This window comes from Nymphaea colorata, chromosome 10 (genome assembly GCF_008831285.2).
Source record: "Nymphaea colorata isolate Beijing-Zhang1983 chromosome 10, ASM883128v2, whole genome shotgun sequence".
Classification (NCBI taxonomy): Eukaryota; Viridiplantae; Streptophyta; class Magnoliopsida; order Nymphaeales; family Nymphaeaceae; genus Nymphaea; species Nymphaea colorata.
In genome coordinates, this window is record NC_045147.1 from 22,485,014 (window position 1) to 22,505,399 (window position 20,386).

General features: G+C 39.9%; 3 protein-coding genes and 1 non-coding gene across 4 annotated transcripts; 2 read left to right on the top strand and 2 right to left on the bottom strand.

Annotated features, from left to right (window-relative positions):
* The first annotated feature begins 1,681 nt into the window (after positions 1-1,681).
* LOC116263200 (outer envelope pore protein 16-2, chloroplastic) lies at positions 1,682-4,607 on the top strand. Its single transcript, XM_031642838.2, has 7 exons — positions 1,682-2,000; positions 2,136-2,187; positions 2,446-2,520; positions 2,651-2,682; positions 2,897-2,930; positions 3,488-3,555; positions 4,325-4,607. Exons 1-7 carry the CDS (start codon positions 1,878-1,880, stop codon positions 4,466-4,468), a joined length of 528 nt encoding a protein of 175 aa, XP_031498698.1. The 5' UTR covers positions 1,682-1,877; the 3' UTR covers positions 4,469-4,607.
* Positions 4,608-7,666: 3,059 nt separating this feature from the next.
* LOC116261809 (RNA pseudouridine synthase 1) lies at positions 7,667-10,413 on the bottom strand. Its single transcript, XM_031640686.2, has 2 exons — positions 10,007-10,413; positions 7,667-8,826 (listed from the first exon to the last, which is right to left on the bottom strand). The coding sequence occupies exons 1-2, from the start codon at positions 10,383-10,385 to the stop codon at positions 8,111-8,113; spliced, it is 1,095 nt and encodes a 364-aa protein (XP_031496546.1). The 5' UTR covers positions 10,386-10,413; the 3' UTR covers positions 7,667-8,110.
* An 897-nt stretch (positions 10,414-11,310) lies between these two features.
* LOC116263415 (peptide chain release factor PrfB2, chloroplastic) lies at positions 11,311-18,128 on the top strand. Its single transcript, XM_031643172.2, has 7 exons — positions 11,311-11,820; positions 13,064-13,276; positions 13,849-13,950; positions 14,587-14,724; positions 15,710-16,014; positions 17,236-17,389; positions 17,501-18,128. Exons 1-7 carry the CDS (start codon positions 11,401-11,403, stop codon positions 17,633-17,635), a joined length of 1,467 nt encoding a protein of 488 aa, XP_031499032.1. The 5' UTR covers positions 11,311-11,400; the 3' UTR covers positions 17,636-18,128.
* Positions 18,129-19,321: 1,193 nt separating this feature from the next.
* TRNAH-GUG (transfer RNA histidin (anticodon GUG)) lies at positions 19,322-19,393 on the bottom strand. The gene has a single exon. It is a non-coding gene; the product is annotated as a tRNA-His (tRNA).
* Positions 19,394-20,386: the final 993 nt, after the last annotated feature.

Genomic DNA, 20,386 nt, shown 5'->3' on the forward strand with positions numbered 1-20,386 from the left:
GCTTGCGGAAGAAGACTCATATGGACTTCTCGTCTTACGCTCATTTCCAATGAGATGGCATTTGCATATTGGCTTGCTGTTGAAGAGATTAGGAGGAAATTTGCTGGTTTCAAATGTGATCCTAAATGTCAGTTTTCATTGATGTTGTCTTCATATTTGTAGTTAGTAGGGGACGATTTTGAAGATGCTATATGCAAAGGCGTCGTTCTGACCTGTTGTGTTTTAATTCGTGAGAATAGAACTTGAATTGGGATCTGAGACTTACTTTTGGTTATTTTCAATAGCATGCTGTTTTTCTTAATTCTTCAGCTGCAATTAAGACAACAACATAATGCCTCTTAAGGGCATATCGTAGGTGGTTGGATTAGGAGCTTGTGAAGAAACATGCTTCTAGTTTGATTACCATGGACAATATATTTTTGTGTTTTGAGTGGTAGGGCGTGGTATTTAAGTTAAAATTGCACCGTTGCTATTTTTTTGATGCCAACACAATTTTTAACCTTTAGAAGCAAAAGGAATGAATGTGTTTTCAAATCTCTTTTTCAGGTGAGTTGTTAACGTCTCGTTCACATTAAGACAATGACTTGCTTGAGAATGCCATAGAATTGGATGGGTTTTCAGTGTTGGTACGATAGGAGGCAAAAATAACCGTGGCCTGCTCTCTTGACCTTTTGCCAAGAAAAATGTATTTGGTTTCACGAACTTGATTGACTCACATTTATTAGTTTCCTCGCTGACTGCGTAAAATGTAAAAACCCCGTTTGAATTGCTGCTATTAACAAAGGTGAAATTGTTTGAAATATGACAATTTTTCTTCTAGGCCGCCTAGAAAAATTGATTGGTTATGTTTTCATTTAAAGTGTCATATTACTTAGTAAAACAGTATGCGGCAGAGGGAAAACTTTTACCAGGGCTAAATAATAACTTCCTAAATTTTTACATGGGCTGAACTAAAAATTTTAAAAATTATAGCATGTATGTGTCTTTTTTCTAATTCCTATGGGTTGGGGTGAGGCAGGTTGGATGGCGAGAGATGTTATGGCTTAGGAAGAAACGAAGGATATGTTCGTTGCATCGCCGTAAAAAAAATTGCAAATTCAAAGTTTCAAGTCTAAGTTTTAGCCGAAAGATCTGAAAGCGATGAGAAACAAGAGCCAGTTCAGACTTAACGAGGCAAAAAACTATAAGATTTTCTTCAAGCCACTATGAACTCTTGATTAACTCTTACACAAACCAATAATTGCTCTCTCGATTCTCATCAATTTAAATTACCTTTAATCATCCTTAAAGAAAAAATTATGCCAACTTCCGGCCGATATCTGTATCCGTCAGCAAAGCTATGCCTAAATCAGCATAATGGTTTCCAACTTGTTCCAAATAAGTTTTGAACGTCGTTTTTAAACCTTACATGGTTGCACTGTCGTCGGATCAGCCTTAACCCTCACTACAGCGTTTCGACCCGATCCGTTCGTATCTTTATGGCATTACTTTGAAAGTGTGATGGTAGTATGGTCATTTCGAAGTAGCGCGAAATTCCCTCGCTTTCATGGCGGTCGCCGACGACCGGCGCGTAAGCCAGCGATCTCGCGGAGACGAGCTACGTGTCGAAAGAAGCCAGTTCCCATTTTTTTTATGACCTTTTACGTGGTACTGGCGAAATCAGGTTGCACCAAGTGCGCAACGGCGAGGGCTTGACGGTCGTTTTGCACCACGGCGATCTCGCGCTATAACTGACTGGTAGATTACTCGTCTGCATTCTTCTTGGTCGGCTTCTTCTTCCTCCTCTCTCGCTTTCTGTGCTGTTGGTTTTTGTTGTCGTTGTTGTGGCGTTGCGCTTTGAAGGCGAGGAGGCCGTGGGTGGGTGGAGAAGAGGAAGGATGAACGGCAACGGGAACAGATCGCTGCTGGACGAGCTCAGGAGCTTCGACAAGGGAGGGCTCTTCGATCTCGGCCACCCTCTCCTCAACAGGATCGCTGAAAGTTTCGTCAAGGCCGCTGGGGTACACTTTTCCATTCTTCTTCTGGTTTTGCGGCATTTTCTTTCCCCGTGTGTGTAGCTGTAGGATTTGGTTTAACCTCTCTCTCTCCCTCTCTGTCTGTTTGTGACGTATTTGTTGGCTTTCCGGTGGTTTCAGATTGGCGCCGTTCAGGCGGTTTCCCGGGAGGCATACCTGACTCTGGTGGAAGGTAAAACAGGGAATCTCTTTGTACTTGAGGAAAGCATTCTCGTCCTTCTAGAATGAATAGGAAATCGCTCTCTCTCTCCCTCTCTCTTTTCCGGCGGATTCCGCCATGGCGGGTCAGGCGAAAGTGAGAGATACAATGACGGGAATGCCTCTTTTGCTTTTTGCCGTTCTTTTGCTGTGGGATTAGGTTATCATGATATAGTTCCACCAATTTCAAGGACATAAATGTCAAAAGCATGGTCTGTCTTCTGTGCCTCAGGAGCTTGCTCCGACGCCGGTGCCGACCCGGACCTCATCAAGACCAGGCGACACCCCCGCTTCCCTAACTTTAAAGGTACCGAGCTTTCAAGTAGGGGAAAAGGAACGAAAAAACTAAAAAAAGGAAAAATTCCGTTCACAGAGAACGCCGGCGTCCGGTGACCTGAGATTCTCTGACAATTGGTTCTTCCTTTTTGTCTTTGCAGGAGAAACGTGCGCCAAGTCTCTGGAGGCCATGGTAGGCACCGGGATGTATCATCTTTTGGGTCTTCTTTTTTTCTTAAATTTAGTTTTCGGTTTCGGTGAACGGAGGGGGCATGATCTCACCGGCGGATTTTCCGATTCCCTGCCCGTCTTATTTTTAAAGGCCTATTTGCCCCCAGAAAAGAAGCCGAAACTCTTGTTGCTTCCAATTTTATTGTCGCCGTCTTTAATTTCTCTCACTGTTTCAGGTGAAGGACACAGGCAAAGAGTCTCTCCAGTGGGGTACGTGTGAACTATTCTTCCCTTTTTTCCCCGTACGTTCGTTATAAGCTTTGAATGAATGTAAGAAAGAGGTGGTGGTTTTATCACAACGCCTTCGTAATGTAATTCCTTCCTATGAAACCAATACGAATATGTGACCTTACTCTTTCTGCTCTCTTTGTAGTAATTTGGTATCTACTATAGATCAAATTAATTTTCTGATTCATACATGTTTCTCTTATCTCGAAATTTACATCCAAAAGAGATTTCATCTTGTTTGGTCGAATTGGATTATTGTGGGGATCTGCTTCAGGCCATGTTGCACCGCTCACTCCAGACCTGGGGTGTTCATGCTACTTGACGGTGGGAATCCAGATCCATGAGTTTGGATTTAAATTAGGAGCTTGAATTGAAGAGGGTGAGAATTGAAGATTTTGTGATCTAATATTGATATTGATTTGTCAGAAATTTGGCTGATGTTCTCTCGTGCTATGGGAACAGGCAAACTTGGGCAGATGTAAACATTCTTATATATCTTGTGGATCTGTGGTAGTTGACTCTGATTGTTTCGTTGGCAGGTATAGCTGCAGGAGTGTACTCGGGGCTCACCTATGGCCTGAAGGAGGCAAGGGGAGCTCATGACTGGGTATTCTTCTTCGTTTCTGTTTTTACTCCCCATTGATTGAACGTTCGAGGTTACCACTCTCAGGCCACTCATCCCGTCGTGGATTGAGCTCCCATCACCGTAGTTATTGACATGTCCGATAGGGATTGAGTATGACCATTGAATTTGTTCCGTAGCTTTTATGTAAGCGTGGAGCTGTTGGGTAATAATTTCTTACGTTTTTCTTGTTTTCGATTTTAACTGCATCTCTCCACATTCATCCCTATCTTTGAAAGTCCATCTGAAAATTCTTGTGATGGCCGTCCTTTTTGTTTAACCACAGTTAGCAGATCAGCATGGTTATGTACTTGGTCAATAGAATCGATGGTCGGTCGCCATTACATCAGAATGGCTCTTGCTTTTCCTCCTCCTGGTGATTTAAAGAAGAAAAATGTGTCGTATGAGATACCTGGACTGTTATGTCTTATCTACATGGGTGTTTGATTTCCTAATGACCTTGAATTCGCTCTTATTGAAAGTTCTGCTCTGAAGCATCATCTGCCACACAGGCCGAGTTTTTACACTTCATTTTATATTATAGGCTGCTTCCGGTTGGTGGTACGTCTAAATTTCATTTTAAACACGATCAAGTCCGTGAACTCCACATGTTCGTATCTTGATTTGACTGGTTTTCGTGGAATTGGTAATCTTTGTTTGCATGATGTTTTAGAAGAGCTTGGTATGGGCTGTCTTTTTGTCTGTTTTCTCACCTGGAATACAAACTAAAGCAGTGAGTCGGTGTGGATTGCAGAAGAACAGTGCGATCGCCGGGGCATTGACAGGAGCAACTCTGGCACTGACTACAGACGATACATCTCATGAACGGATAGTGCAGTGTGCCATCACCGGCGCGGCACTGTCGACTGCAGCCAACCTCCTGAACGGGATCTTCTAGGTCGGCTTGTTCGTTCGTGTTGCTGTTTGCTGATTTTGCTGATTTTGCGGATTTTGTTGCTTAAAGACTGAATGGATTTGTTAGTCCTGTTGACGCTTTGATCTTTTAAATTTATGGCCTTTGGTTGCCTTTTGGTGAATGTGGGCTTGGCATTGCAATTATTTCATTCATGCATGGCATTGCAATTATTTCATTCATGCATGGCATTCTGAACCAGAGGAACACAATGCATGTGCATTGTGTACCTTCTACTGCGTGGCCTGCTTGAGATTCACTTGACTTAACGTCCATTCCATTTGACTCTCCATCAGATCTCAACCTTGTCTTTCAACGTCAAATCTTATTTTCTCATGCCGTTCTACTGGAGGCGGTGCTCGCCTGGATTTATATCTTAGACAAGCTTATTAATAGGTTTAGTTTTTTAGGTTCTTTAAAGGTTGTTTGGAGTATAATTTTGATTGTGGAATCAAAATTCCACCCCTTGGAATGAATATTCCAGTTCTAATTTTCCTTTGAGTTTTTGATAGTACGGAATTTTGATTTTATATTTAAAAAAAAAACTTGTTTCATGAAAATAATGGCCTTAAAATTCTAAAATTAAGGCTTTCATGCCTTGTGTTTCAAAGAGAGATGAAATGATTCTAGCATTTTGGAACCATAACATAATTCTACAATTTTGAAAATGAATCTATAATTTTAGAATTAAAATTCTTTGTTTGATAATACAATTTTCATTTTTTTAAAAATGAGAATAGTGATTCTAGAATTCCATTAATTATAAGTGAATCAAACGTCGTTTTACCGTTAGAAATATATTAACAATGTTTTTAAAATTTCTAGGTGAGCGTGACATTAACAATTCATCAACATTGTTTTTTAAATTTTCGGGTGTGTGTGTGTGGCATCGTCAATCCACTGGCCACAGAGGCCGAAGCCTCGAAGCCCCATTGCTTTTGGGTTGAAAGAGGACGAAACGTGACCCATTGCTTGTAAGGTTTTGGTTTGAAAAGAGGTCGAAACGTGTTCCATTGTTTGGGTTGCGTCGGCAGATATTATTGTGAAAACTAGTATTTTTTTAGACTTGAAAATTATAATTTAATGGACATTTTATGTTTAGAAAAAAGAAAAAGCTATGGTTCTTCTCCTCTGCTGTTAACTATCATTTTACTGTTCTTGTTTAGAGTTGTTAGGTCCCGACGATTTCTCCTAGGCAAACAAAAGGCCGGTGAATGTCAGAGATTTGTCATTGTGTTTAGAGCAAATGGTCTTAATATTGAATCATTTCATTCGAGTTACCTCTGCTGTTGCAAGAGTTCGGGGGCCGGGCTTTTCATCCTGACTGGACCGGAAAAGCTCAGTTTTCCGGTGAAAGTTCAGTTTTACGTGCCGGTAACTGGAAAGGACTGCGGAAGTAAATGTTGGAATACGTTAGCCGCGAAACTGAAAGAGATTGTAAAGAAACAAATATAAAACGAGTAACTATGCAGGGGTCAAATTCACGATAAAGGTGGTGGGGGGAGTAATCAAGCTTTGTTTTGTCTTTTGAGAAGCCTTGAAGTTGATCTCTTCAAGTTTATAACTTGTTCATGCTTGAAGTAGTTTTAGGACCCAAAATATGATTTTCTCGGGCCGTCGTTGGGCCATATGATCAAACGTCCGGAAAGTTACCCACGGTAGTAGGTTTTTTTTCTGTCCATCAAAGAAGTCTTTTTCTTAACAAATAATTTCAGGATGTTTGAAGCTTTTTGTAAAAACAAAAAAATTTCCAGGCGCAAAGTTAATTTCTTCCACCACACATTCTTCTGAATTTCTTTTTCCTGTGCATCAAAGGCAGCCTTTTGAAGAAGAAAAGATGAAATGAAGGGACCTCTCAATAGCTCTGCACAACTCCAAGGATTTTTACGGTAATGGACTAAGATAAACCCAAGATTGGGACTTTCCTATGTTCATTGGAGCTGAAATAAAGTTAGATCAATTGAATCTAGTTTACATTAGTTCATTAGTCATGTAAAATTAATACATTAATAAATTGATATTATTTCCTTTCAAAATTCGATCGGCTAGCTTAGGTCCAAATCCATGAACTAATCTAACCGGTTAGCCAAGGTGGGGATGCGTTGTTTGTAAATTTTATATGCCATTATTTCCGTCGTTTGAGTACTCACTGAAATGCTTTGGAAGACAAAAATACCTCTGAAGGTGGAACTACCTTGGATACTTCTACAACCTGTTCTACATACAGTATGTTGAACTATTTCAACAAGTCTACCCGATACTCAGTGTATGAGGTTGTGTTTGTTTTACTGCAGATCTTTAGGTTTCATGGTTTTAAAATCGAACCTTCCCTTCATTTGACCTTAAATTCATGGTTTTTATCATGTAGGATGATCCATGCTACCAAGATTCTTGGTTTGTTTAAACTGAGGATCTTCCAAACACACCTTTTTATGCAGCTTTAGATTTAAGATTTGAAGTTATCAAACACAACCTAAATTTATACAACTAGTTTAGACAGTTGATCTTGACACTCAGCTCTAAGCCTGACCATTAGTCAAGCAAGTGTGGATCAAGTGGGCCAGCTTCCTGGTCCCGGCAATGGGGAGAGGGCTGCCATGGGCAAAGAGAGAAGACATTTTAGAGAGAAAGGAAGAAGTATTCGGATCCATGGGAGTGCTGCTACTTTTACTAGTGACAGTGGTTTGTCTAGCAAGGACTTCTCCAGAGCTGAGTCCTGCTGATAACATCCCCCCAAGAGTCTGAACCGGAGGAGGAACCGAGCTTCCGAAGTAGGGGAAGCAAGAAGAGGAAGAAGACATATTACAGCTCTTCAGCGTCATCTTCACCATTACACGCATGGTTAAGATGCTTGTTCGGGTTTTTGATTGGTTGTTTTGCATTACCATACTAATTACATTTCAAAATGGTTTTGTACTTTCTAGCAGCATACCTACATGATGATTTCTTGCGCATTGCTATTTTTTCTTGTTCTCTTAGAACATTGTTTGTTTATAATCAATGTTTGAAGTTTTACAACTTATAGGCGTGTTGTTTGGAGCTATATACAGAGAGTTCTACGCTGGGAAACGCAGTCCGTCAGAATACCTTGTTCTTGTTGGAATTATTCAGTTTCGGTACCAAGCTTTTCGCTGGAGAAGAACGAAACAAAGAGGATCAAATTCGTGAACAACGCAGTGACAATGAAATGAAACCGCTTACGACTCATGATCTCGTCTCACATACAAGAATCTCTTCCTCTCATTTCCTCTGATATGCTCAGTTGCACAGCAATGTGCTTTCCACGATTTAAACCAAACGAAAGACGGCATCTATAAATTACTGAACAAGCCAGCGCATGAGACTTTGGTGACCATCAAATATTTCCCGTTCTCACGAGTGCCAGCAGGTGATAATCTATACAGATTTTGCCAGCTACTAGGCAGCTAGACCACAACAAGAATTGAAGCCGCAAGTTAGCCAATAAGGACAGCACAAAAACCAAACCAAATCCACCAGGAAATTCCGATGGCTCCAGTCAATGAGTTGGCCGCAGATTGCATAGTCTGAGCTGCAGCTTTCACCAAGCTATCTGAAATTTTAGAAGACTCCTATCCCCCATACATGACGTTCTCCTCATTCTACTGGTTAACCAGAGGAGTTTGGGCAGGAAACGGGTCCCGCCCATGAAGGAAGCGGTGCATGGAATTCAACCTGAGAGCCAGTGATAGGATGCTCGAACGTTAAACTTTCTGCATGGAGTGCATGTGCCACATATTCCCGCCCTTTCCACTCATTAACTCCTCCATATTTTACATCACCTCTTATGGGAATCCCAAGCCATTGGCAATGCAAACGAATCTGATGAGTTCTTCCACTCTCCGGATATGCTCTGATCAAAACTTCGCCATCCTTTTCATTGTTCGACCGCAATCTCATCGATCCTTTGTCTTTCACAACTAGCATTTCTGATTCAAGACACTCTGAATCGGTCTTCAAGTTTGTTTCCAACTTGGCAAGGGATTTGGAGCTCCGTTGACCATTTAGAGTTAGTACTTCAAATGAAGTAACCATTTCCTTCACTAGCGAACCACCAGGCAGCGATCGACCAATATCAGACACCGAATACACCCGCCAGGCACCAAACTTTGATCTTCCATGCCCTGACCTGATTGTGATTTTGTCCCAGTTAGGGGCTGGTCCGATGCATAGAGCAACATATGTTTTCTTCACTTTATGTTCTGTATACGCCTTTACGAGCTTGGCTGCTGCTTTATGGAGTTTGGTTATGACCATCACACCACTAGTGTCCCTGTCAAGCCTGTTGGCAAGGTGAAGTTCTAGCGGTTGTCCTGCTTTGGATCCTGCAATTTAGTTCAGATGATAATATATTCATCAGGACACTCTCAAGACAAGATGAACGAAACCAGCCAGCATCAGATCATTAACTAGATTTTTACAGTTGAAATTGGAAATATGAGTAATAGCTTTTCATATAAATCAGTAAACACCGTTTTTCAAGAGGTCAGCCTGGAAAGCTCAACAGTCTTTGATGAAATAAGATGCAAATCTCATTAACATTCTTGAAAGCCAAAATGTTATAGGGAAAAGTAACTGCATATTCCCTGACTTCCAAGAAATTAAAAGCTTGGCTTCATGAATCTAAATTGAACTTGCACAGCAAGAGGTCTCTGATGTACTTCAGCCTTGATAATATACACCATCTGCAACAACTTGATCCAAAACTAACTGTTAAATATCTGGTTAGAAGAACCCAAACCTCCATAACCTACTGCTTTCCGCATCTGAAGGGGATATAAACCAGGAAAAAGGTAGCAATTGCAATCAAACTCATATAAACATCTTTTTCTACAAGCTTTCTGTACTAAGAGATTGTTGCCAAATCATTCCCGCGTGATGTAACATACTTGGAACAAAGCCTTCCTAAGCGTACGACTATTTGATATGTAGTCTACCTTCATTGTTTGGTTAACATGTCTACTTCAGAGATTTTTGAACTTCCAATGTAGCATATATGAATCACTAGTGTCATGCTCGATCACTCGTGTCGACCTCTACAGTTTGCTTCGAGTGAAAGGTGAAGATTTGCATCAAGACTTTTTAGCTGCAATAAGGTGTTAGAGCAAACAGATTTTCTTAGTTTTTAAGTTATAAAGTTTTGACAGATGAACACCTATTCCTTGCGGAACCAAAATCAGAAGGCAGCCATTTATGCAGTGAAGCAACATAAACTCAGAACCCACACCGCCCTGCAAATCGCAAGTTCCCAGCTTATCCCACTTTTTCTAGACAATGGAAACGTCCCCAACTTGTCAAACTCCTTCAAGGGATCCCTAGTTCCACAGCCAAACGATGCTTATAATCGACATGTCACTCACTCAAGCGTCCCAAATTCTTTTCGCAGAAATAAGTACGATTCTTCGACCGTAAGCAAGCGAAATATGAAGAAAAGGGAGAAACTAGGGCAGCAAACCCTGCTTAATAGGACCCAGAATTTAGATTTCAAAATCTGGCATGACTGACCTGGTTCTGGCGACGACTCGGCCTCGAGAAGTCTCGAGACGGAGGAGAGGACGCGCTCACAGTAGACACCAGAGGGCTTGTTCACCACGACCAACCATTCATCTTCATATACGAAATCATTCCTGGAGATCAGGAGCAAAGAGTCTGAAGATTTGGCCGACGCCGATAACGCCCTCTCCAACTCTAGATTTTTTGAGAGCAAAGGGGGAGGAGGGGAGAGGGGGACGGGAAATCCAATCGTTTCCTTTGGTGGCTGCTGATTGCTCGCTGGTTCTCCCTCCATTCTTGGAAGGGAAACCAAGCTGCGGACGCGTCTGCCTCCCCGGAGAAGAAGGAGGGGAGAGGAGGGCTTCGCTGCAATCAGGACGCTCGCCTTCATGCCGGGTTCACCGTCAACTTGGCGCAGCCTTTTTGTGGTCCGGACCTCGGCGACCGATTGGATTCAGATTAAATTGGATATTGGAACACTTTTGGTTTGGTTTTCTTAATCCCTTTCTCGTGATGTCGATGAATTGGTTTTTCTTAATCCCTTTCCACTGCTTTACAATGATTTTAAAAATAACTTTCAGATTGGAATAGAAATCTGGATCAGATTTAGCCTCCAAAAATGACATCCAATGTGATTTGGATTTGGATAAATATCTAATAGTCTAATGTGTATCGCATTTAGTATATTGATATCCGATTGAACTTTCAAATTTTAACTTTAACTTCGATATTGAATGTGAGGTCAAGTTTAGTACCATCAAAGTCAGACTTCAAATCAGATTCAGTTGTGGTTTTATGAAGTATAATTCTTTTCTTTTAGTTTGCTTAACACTGACTTCGCTACTTGGGATATTTTTCAGGACTTTTCTACTTGGAATAATATTGGACACAAGAAATGGTCCATGATACAATATTAAATTGATATTGCACAATACAACCAAGCTCATTTTGATAAAATAAAGCTGCCCATGTTCATAGTTAGGTCATTGTGGTGAAAACTAACCATCCATGACTAATTTCAGTTGTTGTTTTCATTTTCTACGCTATTTCTAAGGATATTATATACTTCAAAAATTTACTCATAGTTTCGCCTTATTGCATGTCGTCTTGCCTCATGAACTCAATGAACCACTTCATATCATCACACTTAATAACATTGTCGCGTCCTCTTGCTACCTAATCTCAACCATCCCTTCGCGTCATCACACTTAACAACAACGTTTCATCAAAAAAATATTTTTTCTAATTAACTTCTTAACGCCTGTCGCCCCAAGCGCGTAAACTTGAAACGATAAATTGATGCCCGCCGCGAAAAACTTCCCGTATCGAGGGCGGATCGCTTCCTGCTTCTATGCGCAAAAGGAGCGCAAAGAGGGAGGTTTCTCTTGCAAAAGCGAGCTAAAACCATGAAGCTTTCCCTCCGGAAGATCCCACTCTTTCGGTTGTCTTTACCTCATCAGAGCCGTCAAAAATGCCATCGCTTCCCTCCCCATTCGACGAATTCCCGCTCTTTTCATGCTTTCCAATCTAACTCCACAAGTGGTTGCCTTGATTTTTCGTATGCCGACGAGAGAACGGAGAATGGGTGTTGGGCGTCGCATAAAATTCGTGGGTTTCCTCCATGTTCATGTCCTTTTGTCAATGGGCGCTTCGCCAGGAGAGAGTACGGATCCCAACCAGAGCTTGAGCACAGGACCTCCGATGGACTCACCGTCGACGATATCGTCGCCCGTGGCTGGCCGATCCTCGATGAGAACGAAAGCGATTGGAGGAGCCACGCTGCCGCGATAGCGCAGTCGATCCAACTCATGAAAAAACGTTTACAGGTTTTGTTGATTTTTACGGTTTCACATTCTTTTGCACCATCCCTTACCATCTTGTTTATTGCATTCGTTGTTGCTTCTTTCGAATGGATGAAAATAGTTCACTGCTTGGTAGGAATTTACATATTTTCTAATATGTGTACTGTATAAAAAGTCTTGACATTCTATCTTGCAATAAAAATGGGGAGTTTTATGTGAAAAAGACATACACCAGCTATCTTGAATTGGTTTTTTGTTGTGGTATTTTATACTTCAATTGTTTTCACTCCTTATATGGCATATGCCCCTATCTTGCCAGTGCCTTCTGGTTTATAGATAAGGTCTAGATCCTCTGGAGCTATAGAATACCATATACCTCCATCCTGCTAGTTCTTACTTTTTGGTGATCACCCGTACGCAGACATTATCGGCAGTGCTACCTTATAATATAGTCTACGTCTGTGGGAAATGTCACTTCCATTGTTCCCGTAGGAAACAAGCAAAATTTTTATTAAAATTAAATTTTCTGAATGATTCATGTTTTAAAAAAGAAAAATCTGCAGCGTGCGGCTCTTGCATTGCTTAAAGATATGCGAAGAGCCCCTTTGGGAATAAAATGCTGGAATGCATGTCAACTTGTTGCTAGATACTTGAGGTTGTATCACTTGAGATTGCAATTGGCCATGATTGCGTTGAGGTAGTCGGTTGAAAGTAGGTTCACTTTCTGCTTGAGCTGCTTTGGATCCTCTTGTAGATCCTGCGTGAAATGTCAGTTCTCTTAGTGCAGTGGGTTCTGAGGCTAGAAAGTTTTGATAGGCACAGTTAAATATCTAGAAGCTTTCTTATCAATCCTAGAAATGAACTCATACAAGCCATCTCATCTGCATCTTTCTTCATTTGTTATCTTCTTTACAATCTCCTAGTCCTACTTCTGATTTTTCCGTTTGCACACACACACACATGTAGTATATAATATATATTATATTTTTTGCATGATACGCATGCTCTTTTATGTTAAAATTCCAATTTTAAGTTCACATGTACTAGTTTCACTCTTTCATTTTTTTTCCAATTTTATTAGATGAAAGCAAAATATATAGTCATAAGCAGGGTGCGTAAAACCTGTTCATATCCCCCTTTATCGGTTTTCTCTTTGAGGCCATATTCGCGCATATTGTTTGCTTTTCCCATTAACCTATGAGTTCGTCTTTTCAGTTTTTACGTGGTTGATAACATGAAATGTTTTGTTGTTGTTTTACATTTACAGTGGAACCGGATGTTAGTCAGGTTAGATCAATTGTCTGAGCACTTGAATAAGCCAAACCTTTGGGACGACCCAGTCAATGCTGGAAAGCTTAGTCGTGAGCATGGCTTCTTGATGGGAAAAATGAAGGAGGTTACCAGTTTTCAGCAAGAACTGCTCGAGAACATTGACATGCTGAAGCTTGCAAGGGAAGAAAATGATTACATGTTAGAAGAAGTGAGCATCTCTTATCGTTGGCTTACTCTCTTTCTTTCTTTTTCTCCCGTCATAAAAACACAAGCACCCATGGACATGCATATGTGTCTGTGCATATGACCTACTTAAGTGGCAACAGTTAAAATCTCTCATCCTTTGCTAATATGATATATCAGTTTGGCATTCTATTTTGCCAGTCAATGTAATTTATAACTAGCTTGATTCAATCTGTTATTATTCTAAGTTTAATATGCTCATCCAATTTTTCCATTTGTTTAAGTTTTATAATTAACCATTTGATGTGCCAGCATTTCTTGTTTGTGTCTCATGTTCATCAAGAGCTAGAAGGAAGATACTGGAAGATTTTTAACATGTAGTGGAACATAATTGGTATCATCCTAAAATTATGCTTGTTTCGTATATTACCTCTGCCATCTCAATTTTATCAACTGTTACTTGTAGCTTCTAATTTGGATAATTGTCATGAAGAGGCTTAACAGCTGAGGAACTGAGCCTTGTAACGATGGTTAATCCCAATATCTGCAAAATGCTTGATGATGGTGATTGTTTGACGTTCGGTTGTGTCTTTGAAGGAATACCTGAAGGCATTGCATAGAATGAGAAAGAATGCAAAGGAGAAAGAACTTGAAGCACTGCTAGCAGGGGAACATGACTCCTGTTCCTGTTTTATTGAGGTCAGGCCTTTTTACTCTTCAGATCTAACATCATTCTCATTTTTGCACTTCTTCTTAGTCAGGCATTATGTAGCACTCCTGTCACTCACTTCACGTCTAGTGCCATTCTTATAATGGCTTTGTTCTTCTTTCTGTTCAAGTATTATGTGCAATGTAGTTGAAACTCATTTGCTTTTGTGATTTGTATTTGCACCAAAATTTATTGATCAATACTCCATTTTCCTAATTGTTTGGAGAGCATCTTGACCTAGTATTGTGATTATTTACATTCGCTCATGTACTGCGGTGCAACTATTTCTTTTGAGAAGCACATCTTTTTTCTGTGAAGCCTGAAAAGGAGACATGCTTGATGCCAAGTGGAAAAGTTGGGGAAACGCTATGGGCTTTACTCTTCTAAAGAGTTGCTTTTGAAGTTGAATGTAGTGTCTATAAAACTTTTTGGCAATAATTTCCCCTTATTAAACTTTTTTCCTTGTTTAAGGCGAAATGAGTCCTCAGCCAGATTTTCTATTCAACTGTTTACCAAATTTTTGACAGCAATTCACATCCACACAAGATCTCAGATAGATAGAATATTAGAATATTGTTTCTGTATGCTATTTAACTAGTTTAAGGCTGTCTACTCATGTAACTAAGGTTCAAGCTGGAGCTGGAGGAACAGAGAGCATGGACTGGGCATCAATGGTTATGCACATGTATAAGATGTGGTCAACTCGACGTGGATTCAATGTTACTTTAGTTGATGAAATGCCTGGCGAGGTTGCTGGAATCAAGGTTTGTTTTCTTGCCTTGTATGTCCTACTTCTGTTTCAAGGTTTTGCATGACTTTTCTTGTTAAACATTTAATCCAACCTTAGATACCAAATCTGGTGCTTGATCTTGTAAAACTTCCTTTACTTTGTGTGTGAAGGCTGCGAAGTGAACTGAGGCAGCTGGTGACTTGGTTCAGTTTGGTCCACGAAATTGCTTGTTAATGATAGTGAAACAGGCTTAAGGAACAAAGTTTAGCATGCTTGCCAATATGCAAGAGCTGAATACAAAAAGGTTATTTATTTCACAATACCAACACTTATTATCTCCAACAGCTAAGAGATAATTTGGTATCTGTATTTTTTCTATTTAATGTGAAAGATACAATGCTGATTGAAAATAACAAGTGATTGTCAATAACTGTCATAGTCGGGGAATACTAATTTCAAAATGATTCAATGAAAGACATAGGGAAATATCTATACCCACCTATAAAGAAAGCATTGAATAGAAAATTTAAACTCTTGTATCTGAGTAGAGATACACTAGTTGTAGGCTAGAGAAGTCCAGGATGTACAGTTACAAGACAGAAAGGTGGTTGAAAAAAGAGCAAATTAAACAAAAATGACTATTCTATCCAAGGACACTGTAATTAACTGTGGCCTAAATAATTCTTGTTCTGGGTACCTGATTATGCCAGGCCCTTCTGAAGGGCATTGCTAATCCAAATTTCCTATTTTGCTTTTCTCTGTCTTACTTCTTGATCAATATTAGAGGGAAAGAGAACTTAGGCTATGGGTTGGAATAAAAGAAGCAATTGATGCAAATCATTAAGCAAACTTGAGCTTTTTTCTTGTATGATGTGTAACTGATTTCTAACATCTCTTTCTCATAATAATAAGTATATAATGTAGCTAATTTGCTATTGTTCTTACATTTGTCTCTTTCACCAAATACTAAGTTTGCCAGCATTGTCACATTTATTGGTCCAATTTCTCCTAGCCTGCAGCGGGCAACAATTAAAGTTGATGGAGACAATGCATTTGGTTATGCCAAGGCAGAGGTTGGTGTGCATAGATTGGTGAGGATATCACCTTTTGATAGTGCGAAGCGTCGGCACACTTCTTTTGCTGCTGTTGCTGTTATACCTATCCTGGCCGATGCTTCTTCTAGATTCCAGATCAATGAGTCTGACCTTCGTATAGAACGATTTCGTGCTAGTGGAGCTGGAGGTCAGCATGTGAATACAACAGAAAGTGCAGTGAGAATAGTGCATATTCCAACACAAATATCTGCTGTTTGTCAAAATGAAAGGTATAAGACAATCTCTCTCCCTCTCCTGCTCTCTCTCGTGTGCTCATATGTTTATTTGTTTGCAGCATTGATTTGCATGACCTTATTCTGTGCTTTACTTTTAGATAATCTGTTTTCTGAAGCTAGGTGCATCAATTGTGATATTGTTTCCTCTCATGTTCTCTCTGAAGCCCTATATTGTTCTCTTGTAAGCCCTATATTGTGTGCCTTCTACTTTCTGTCTATCCCAGCGCTGATAATTCTTGACATCAGCATGAGTACCAGTAGCATCAGGGACTAAATTTATGCAGGTTTCAACAGCAAAAGTGCATTTTCCACATGCATCATATGGTCAAAGTTTTTTACTTCGAAAACATATGGCCTTAATCAAATCAATTTAATAGAGTTTTCTCCTCTGCTTAGTGACTGGACAGAAAAAATTTGGATGAACTCTGTTTTGAAAAAGGAAAATAAAGCTTACACCCCCAGAATTTTAGAGTGGAGAAAACTATTGTGTAGAATGACAAGTTTTTTACCAGGAAATTTTTCTGATGTTTGTTAATTTGCTATGCACTAGGAAAGTATCTAGGGCCCATGCTTTTTGACACAAATTTCTCTTTTCCAACTCTTTTTCCCTTTGACAATGTAGTGTCCAAGGGAGTGGTTGATTTTATGTAAACAATTTCTCTTCAGTAAAGACTCTGGAAAGATCCTGGTCGATGCAATGCAACATAGAAGACTTCCTCAGATAACTCTACAGCATTTCGCCTGGAAAGTATCAACAATTGATAAAAGGTTTCAAAGGAGAACTGCTCTCTAAGAATCTCTTTCCTACTCTGTAACCAAAGAGTAAGAGTCTTATGAGACATGGTTGGAGCTTTCCACTTACCAAAAAGAAAAATAAGACTCAGTCCTTCAATATGCTATGGAAAGCTCGTTGTCATCCTGATCTGATGGCATTGTGATCCCAGGTCTTTGATTTGTGGGTGCATGAATCTTCTTTAAATGTCTAATCAAGTTGTGTGTGTTTTTTTTTCCCTCTATGAATAACGTCATGGTGACCTCTGCTTATCTAAGCATCTAAAGTTTTGACTCCTTCATATGTCATGTCCTCCCCCATCCCCCTCTTCTCCTGAACTTTCACCCTGCGAAACGCATGTTGGACGCAGTTACCATATAGTGTAAAGTATAAACCGAGATTTTAAATTTATATTATAACTTCTGCTTTTGTTTCTGGTATAGGTCACAGCACCAAAACAAGGCCATGGCTATGGCCGTGCTTCAGTCTCGGTTGGATCAACTTGAGATGCAACGGCAGGCACAGTTGAATGCCAAACATACCCAGTCCCTCACTGATATTAATTTTGGAAACCAGATTCGCTCATATGTCCTCCATGTATTTGGCCTTTCTCTCTCTAAATAAATTATATATATATATATATATATATTTGTGTGTATGATGTCGCACATGCAGCTGACTTGAAGACATGCTTTTTCTTCCCTGCAGCCTTATCGCATGGTGAAGGATCTCCGGACAAATTATGAAGTATCAGACTCTGATTCTGTTCTTCAAGGCGATATTGATGGTTTCATCTTAAGTTACCTATCTGAATCCATGGATAAAGGTGAAGGTAGCATGTGACAATAACAGATCTCGCGATATCTCCCAACTTAATTTGGCTCTCATGCAACATCAAAGCATTCTTCTTCAGGATTGCATGAAAGATCTTTTGTATTCTCAAGTATCCAAAGCTGACAAGGATATTTGATTTTGGGCTACAATCAAGGGGTGCATGCTATGAATTTGTCTCATTCTCCGTCATTCTTAATTCAGCTGCTAGTTGCAGCATCAGACGTGCCATAAAACTTGTTGGCTTCAAATGGTCTAAAATAGGAGGGCACTAGCAGGAGAGAAATATGGTTTTCTGTTGTAGGGCTGAGATACTTCAGCAATGAGGGGAAAATGATGTAACTGTTAAGGAGCTATGAGGCTCTATCGGAGCCCCGACAAGGATTGTCTGTAAAAATAAGGTATCACAGAAGTTGTTGAAGTGAAAGCTCTACATGTACCATTCTGGTGTTTGCAAAAGACTTGAAAGAAAAAGGCCAAACCCCGCCAGCTTCCTTTGCTTTTACGGACAGTGCCACTGTTTATACAAAAGAATAGTTACCATAAGAATCAAACCGAGCTCTCTCCCTAACCCACTAACCCAACCTGCCCCTCGGAACCTTATGACACGAGACCATAAAAACTCTTCGCTATCTCAAGAACGCCTAATTTTTCTTTTTGAGGGACTGCGGTTTCATTTTTCATAAATAAAATATTAAGGATTCACAAAAAAGTTTTTCTTCTCTTCATTTTACACAGATAAGATGCTAGAGATTGAAAAAAAAAAGGCTTTTCTTCCCCCCCGAGAAAGATAATATATTAAACTTGTGTGTGTGTGTGTGTGTGCACATGCATCTAGTGCACGCATAGCACCACAATCATATGAGAATCAACACTATCCCCATGACGCACCTTTAGCATCTCTTCTGTCACTTTAGGACGTCAGATGAGTATTAACTGAATTAAAGGAAAACTCGGTGTTTGTTTCCGCACTTGACTACCTGTACGTAGTTGTTCTACCTAAAGTATTATAAGATTCATTGCAACTGAACTTTACATCTTATCGAACGAAGGTTCTTACAACATGAGAAAATGTACCATCTTGGAATTTATAGGGACCGTTCAAAGTGGTATTTCTAAGTAACTAAGAGGAGTATTTCAACCTATTGTTCAGAGCTGAGTCTTATAATATATTTCAACTTTCTATAATATATTTCAACTTGTGCATTGGTGGCATCTTTTTTGCAGTATAGAGGGTTTAACCCTAAGCCCGAGTCCCAACTCCCAAGCGTTGTGCTAAGCTCTCTTGGATATTCCAAGTGGCTTTTTGTTTTCTATGACTTCAAGAAAGAAACAAACCTCTTTTTAAGAAATTTATGAGCTCCAATGGAGCAAAATACTACATTTAAATTAGGCATGATTCCTTAGCTTACCTACCTGGACTGTTTATCTAAGTTCACAGTTAAATTCCGATGTTACACCGTTCCTTCAGTTGGAACTAAAAATGTTTGTTCATCCTTTCCTCCTTTTAGCTTTCTGAAGTACTAAAGAAAACAAACAAAAACTTATTTTCCCCTTCAGTCTTTTCAATTTTTTTTTTAAACCTTCTTGTGAGCAAGTCAGCAACCCCCAACCGGCTCGGAAGAGGGAGAACGAGGGGTGCGTAGTTATAAAAGGTATTTTGAAAGGAAATTACAAAAGAAAAAAAAAAATTCTGATTGTGGCTGCTGGGATTCGAGCCCAGGTCTCTACGGCCACAACGTAGAATTCTTACCACTAAACTACAGCCACAGGTTATGGTCGTTCAATGACCATAACCATTTTAATATTGTATTATTTGGGTTACTGGCTTCGCCCCTTCGGTCCTGCTCGGGCCTAATATCAATCGCATCAACCAAATCCAGTCCACTTTTCATGAGAATAAAATCTTTCACGGTACTTTTTTTCCTTAAAATTTGGCTGAGATTCGAGTCGGACCCGAGTTTGGTATGGATCTTCATCTTCACCAACCTCCAATGTTTACCGTTCTGTTCCAACCCATTCTAGTGTTCATACTTCCTTAGTTGAAGTCGAAGTATCAAAATACCAAAAAATATAGGCCAAAAATAACATAGTAGAAAGTGATACAGCCAGGTCAATCAAAATAACCAAGAAAAGCAACTAAAACTAGTCTCTCCCATCATTAGTGCAGCCGGAAGCTCACTGATTTAATCGCCCAACCACCTCAAACAATTTGAAGTTTTTTTTATTTATGTTTCAATTTGCATATCAGTGTCTTTCTTTTTACATAACAAAAAGTTGACGCCACTAGAGTTTAAAATGAAAACCGAAAGGCTACCAACCCCATTATATATATGTGTGTGTGAATTTCTATGAGGAATATGGGTGGCGACTGACTTATTCATGTAATTTGAATTCGGATCTGGTGGTTGCAGGAAGCTACGTCCTTTTCTGGATGCCTTGGACCGTGTTTGAAACGAGACGGTATTCACTTGGGATTGAAAATCATAAATTATCCGTGCCACACACCGACTGTCCCACTCTCACATCGTACAAAGGAGGAGGAAAACCGTGCTGTGGAAGACGGGAAAACAAACACAAGTTCACGAAATTTCAGGGATGACTACTTCCGCACATCAAACATTCTTTTTGTACATTTATATAAAATAATTCAAATCAGCAGGTTATTTTTATAATTGAATGGTTGTTTTACGACCGCTAGTCGTTTAGATTTGGTTTTTAATAACAAAATATAGTCTCTACGAGGGGTTTTAACGATACAAA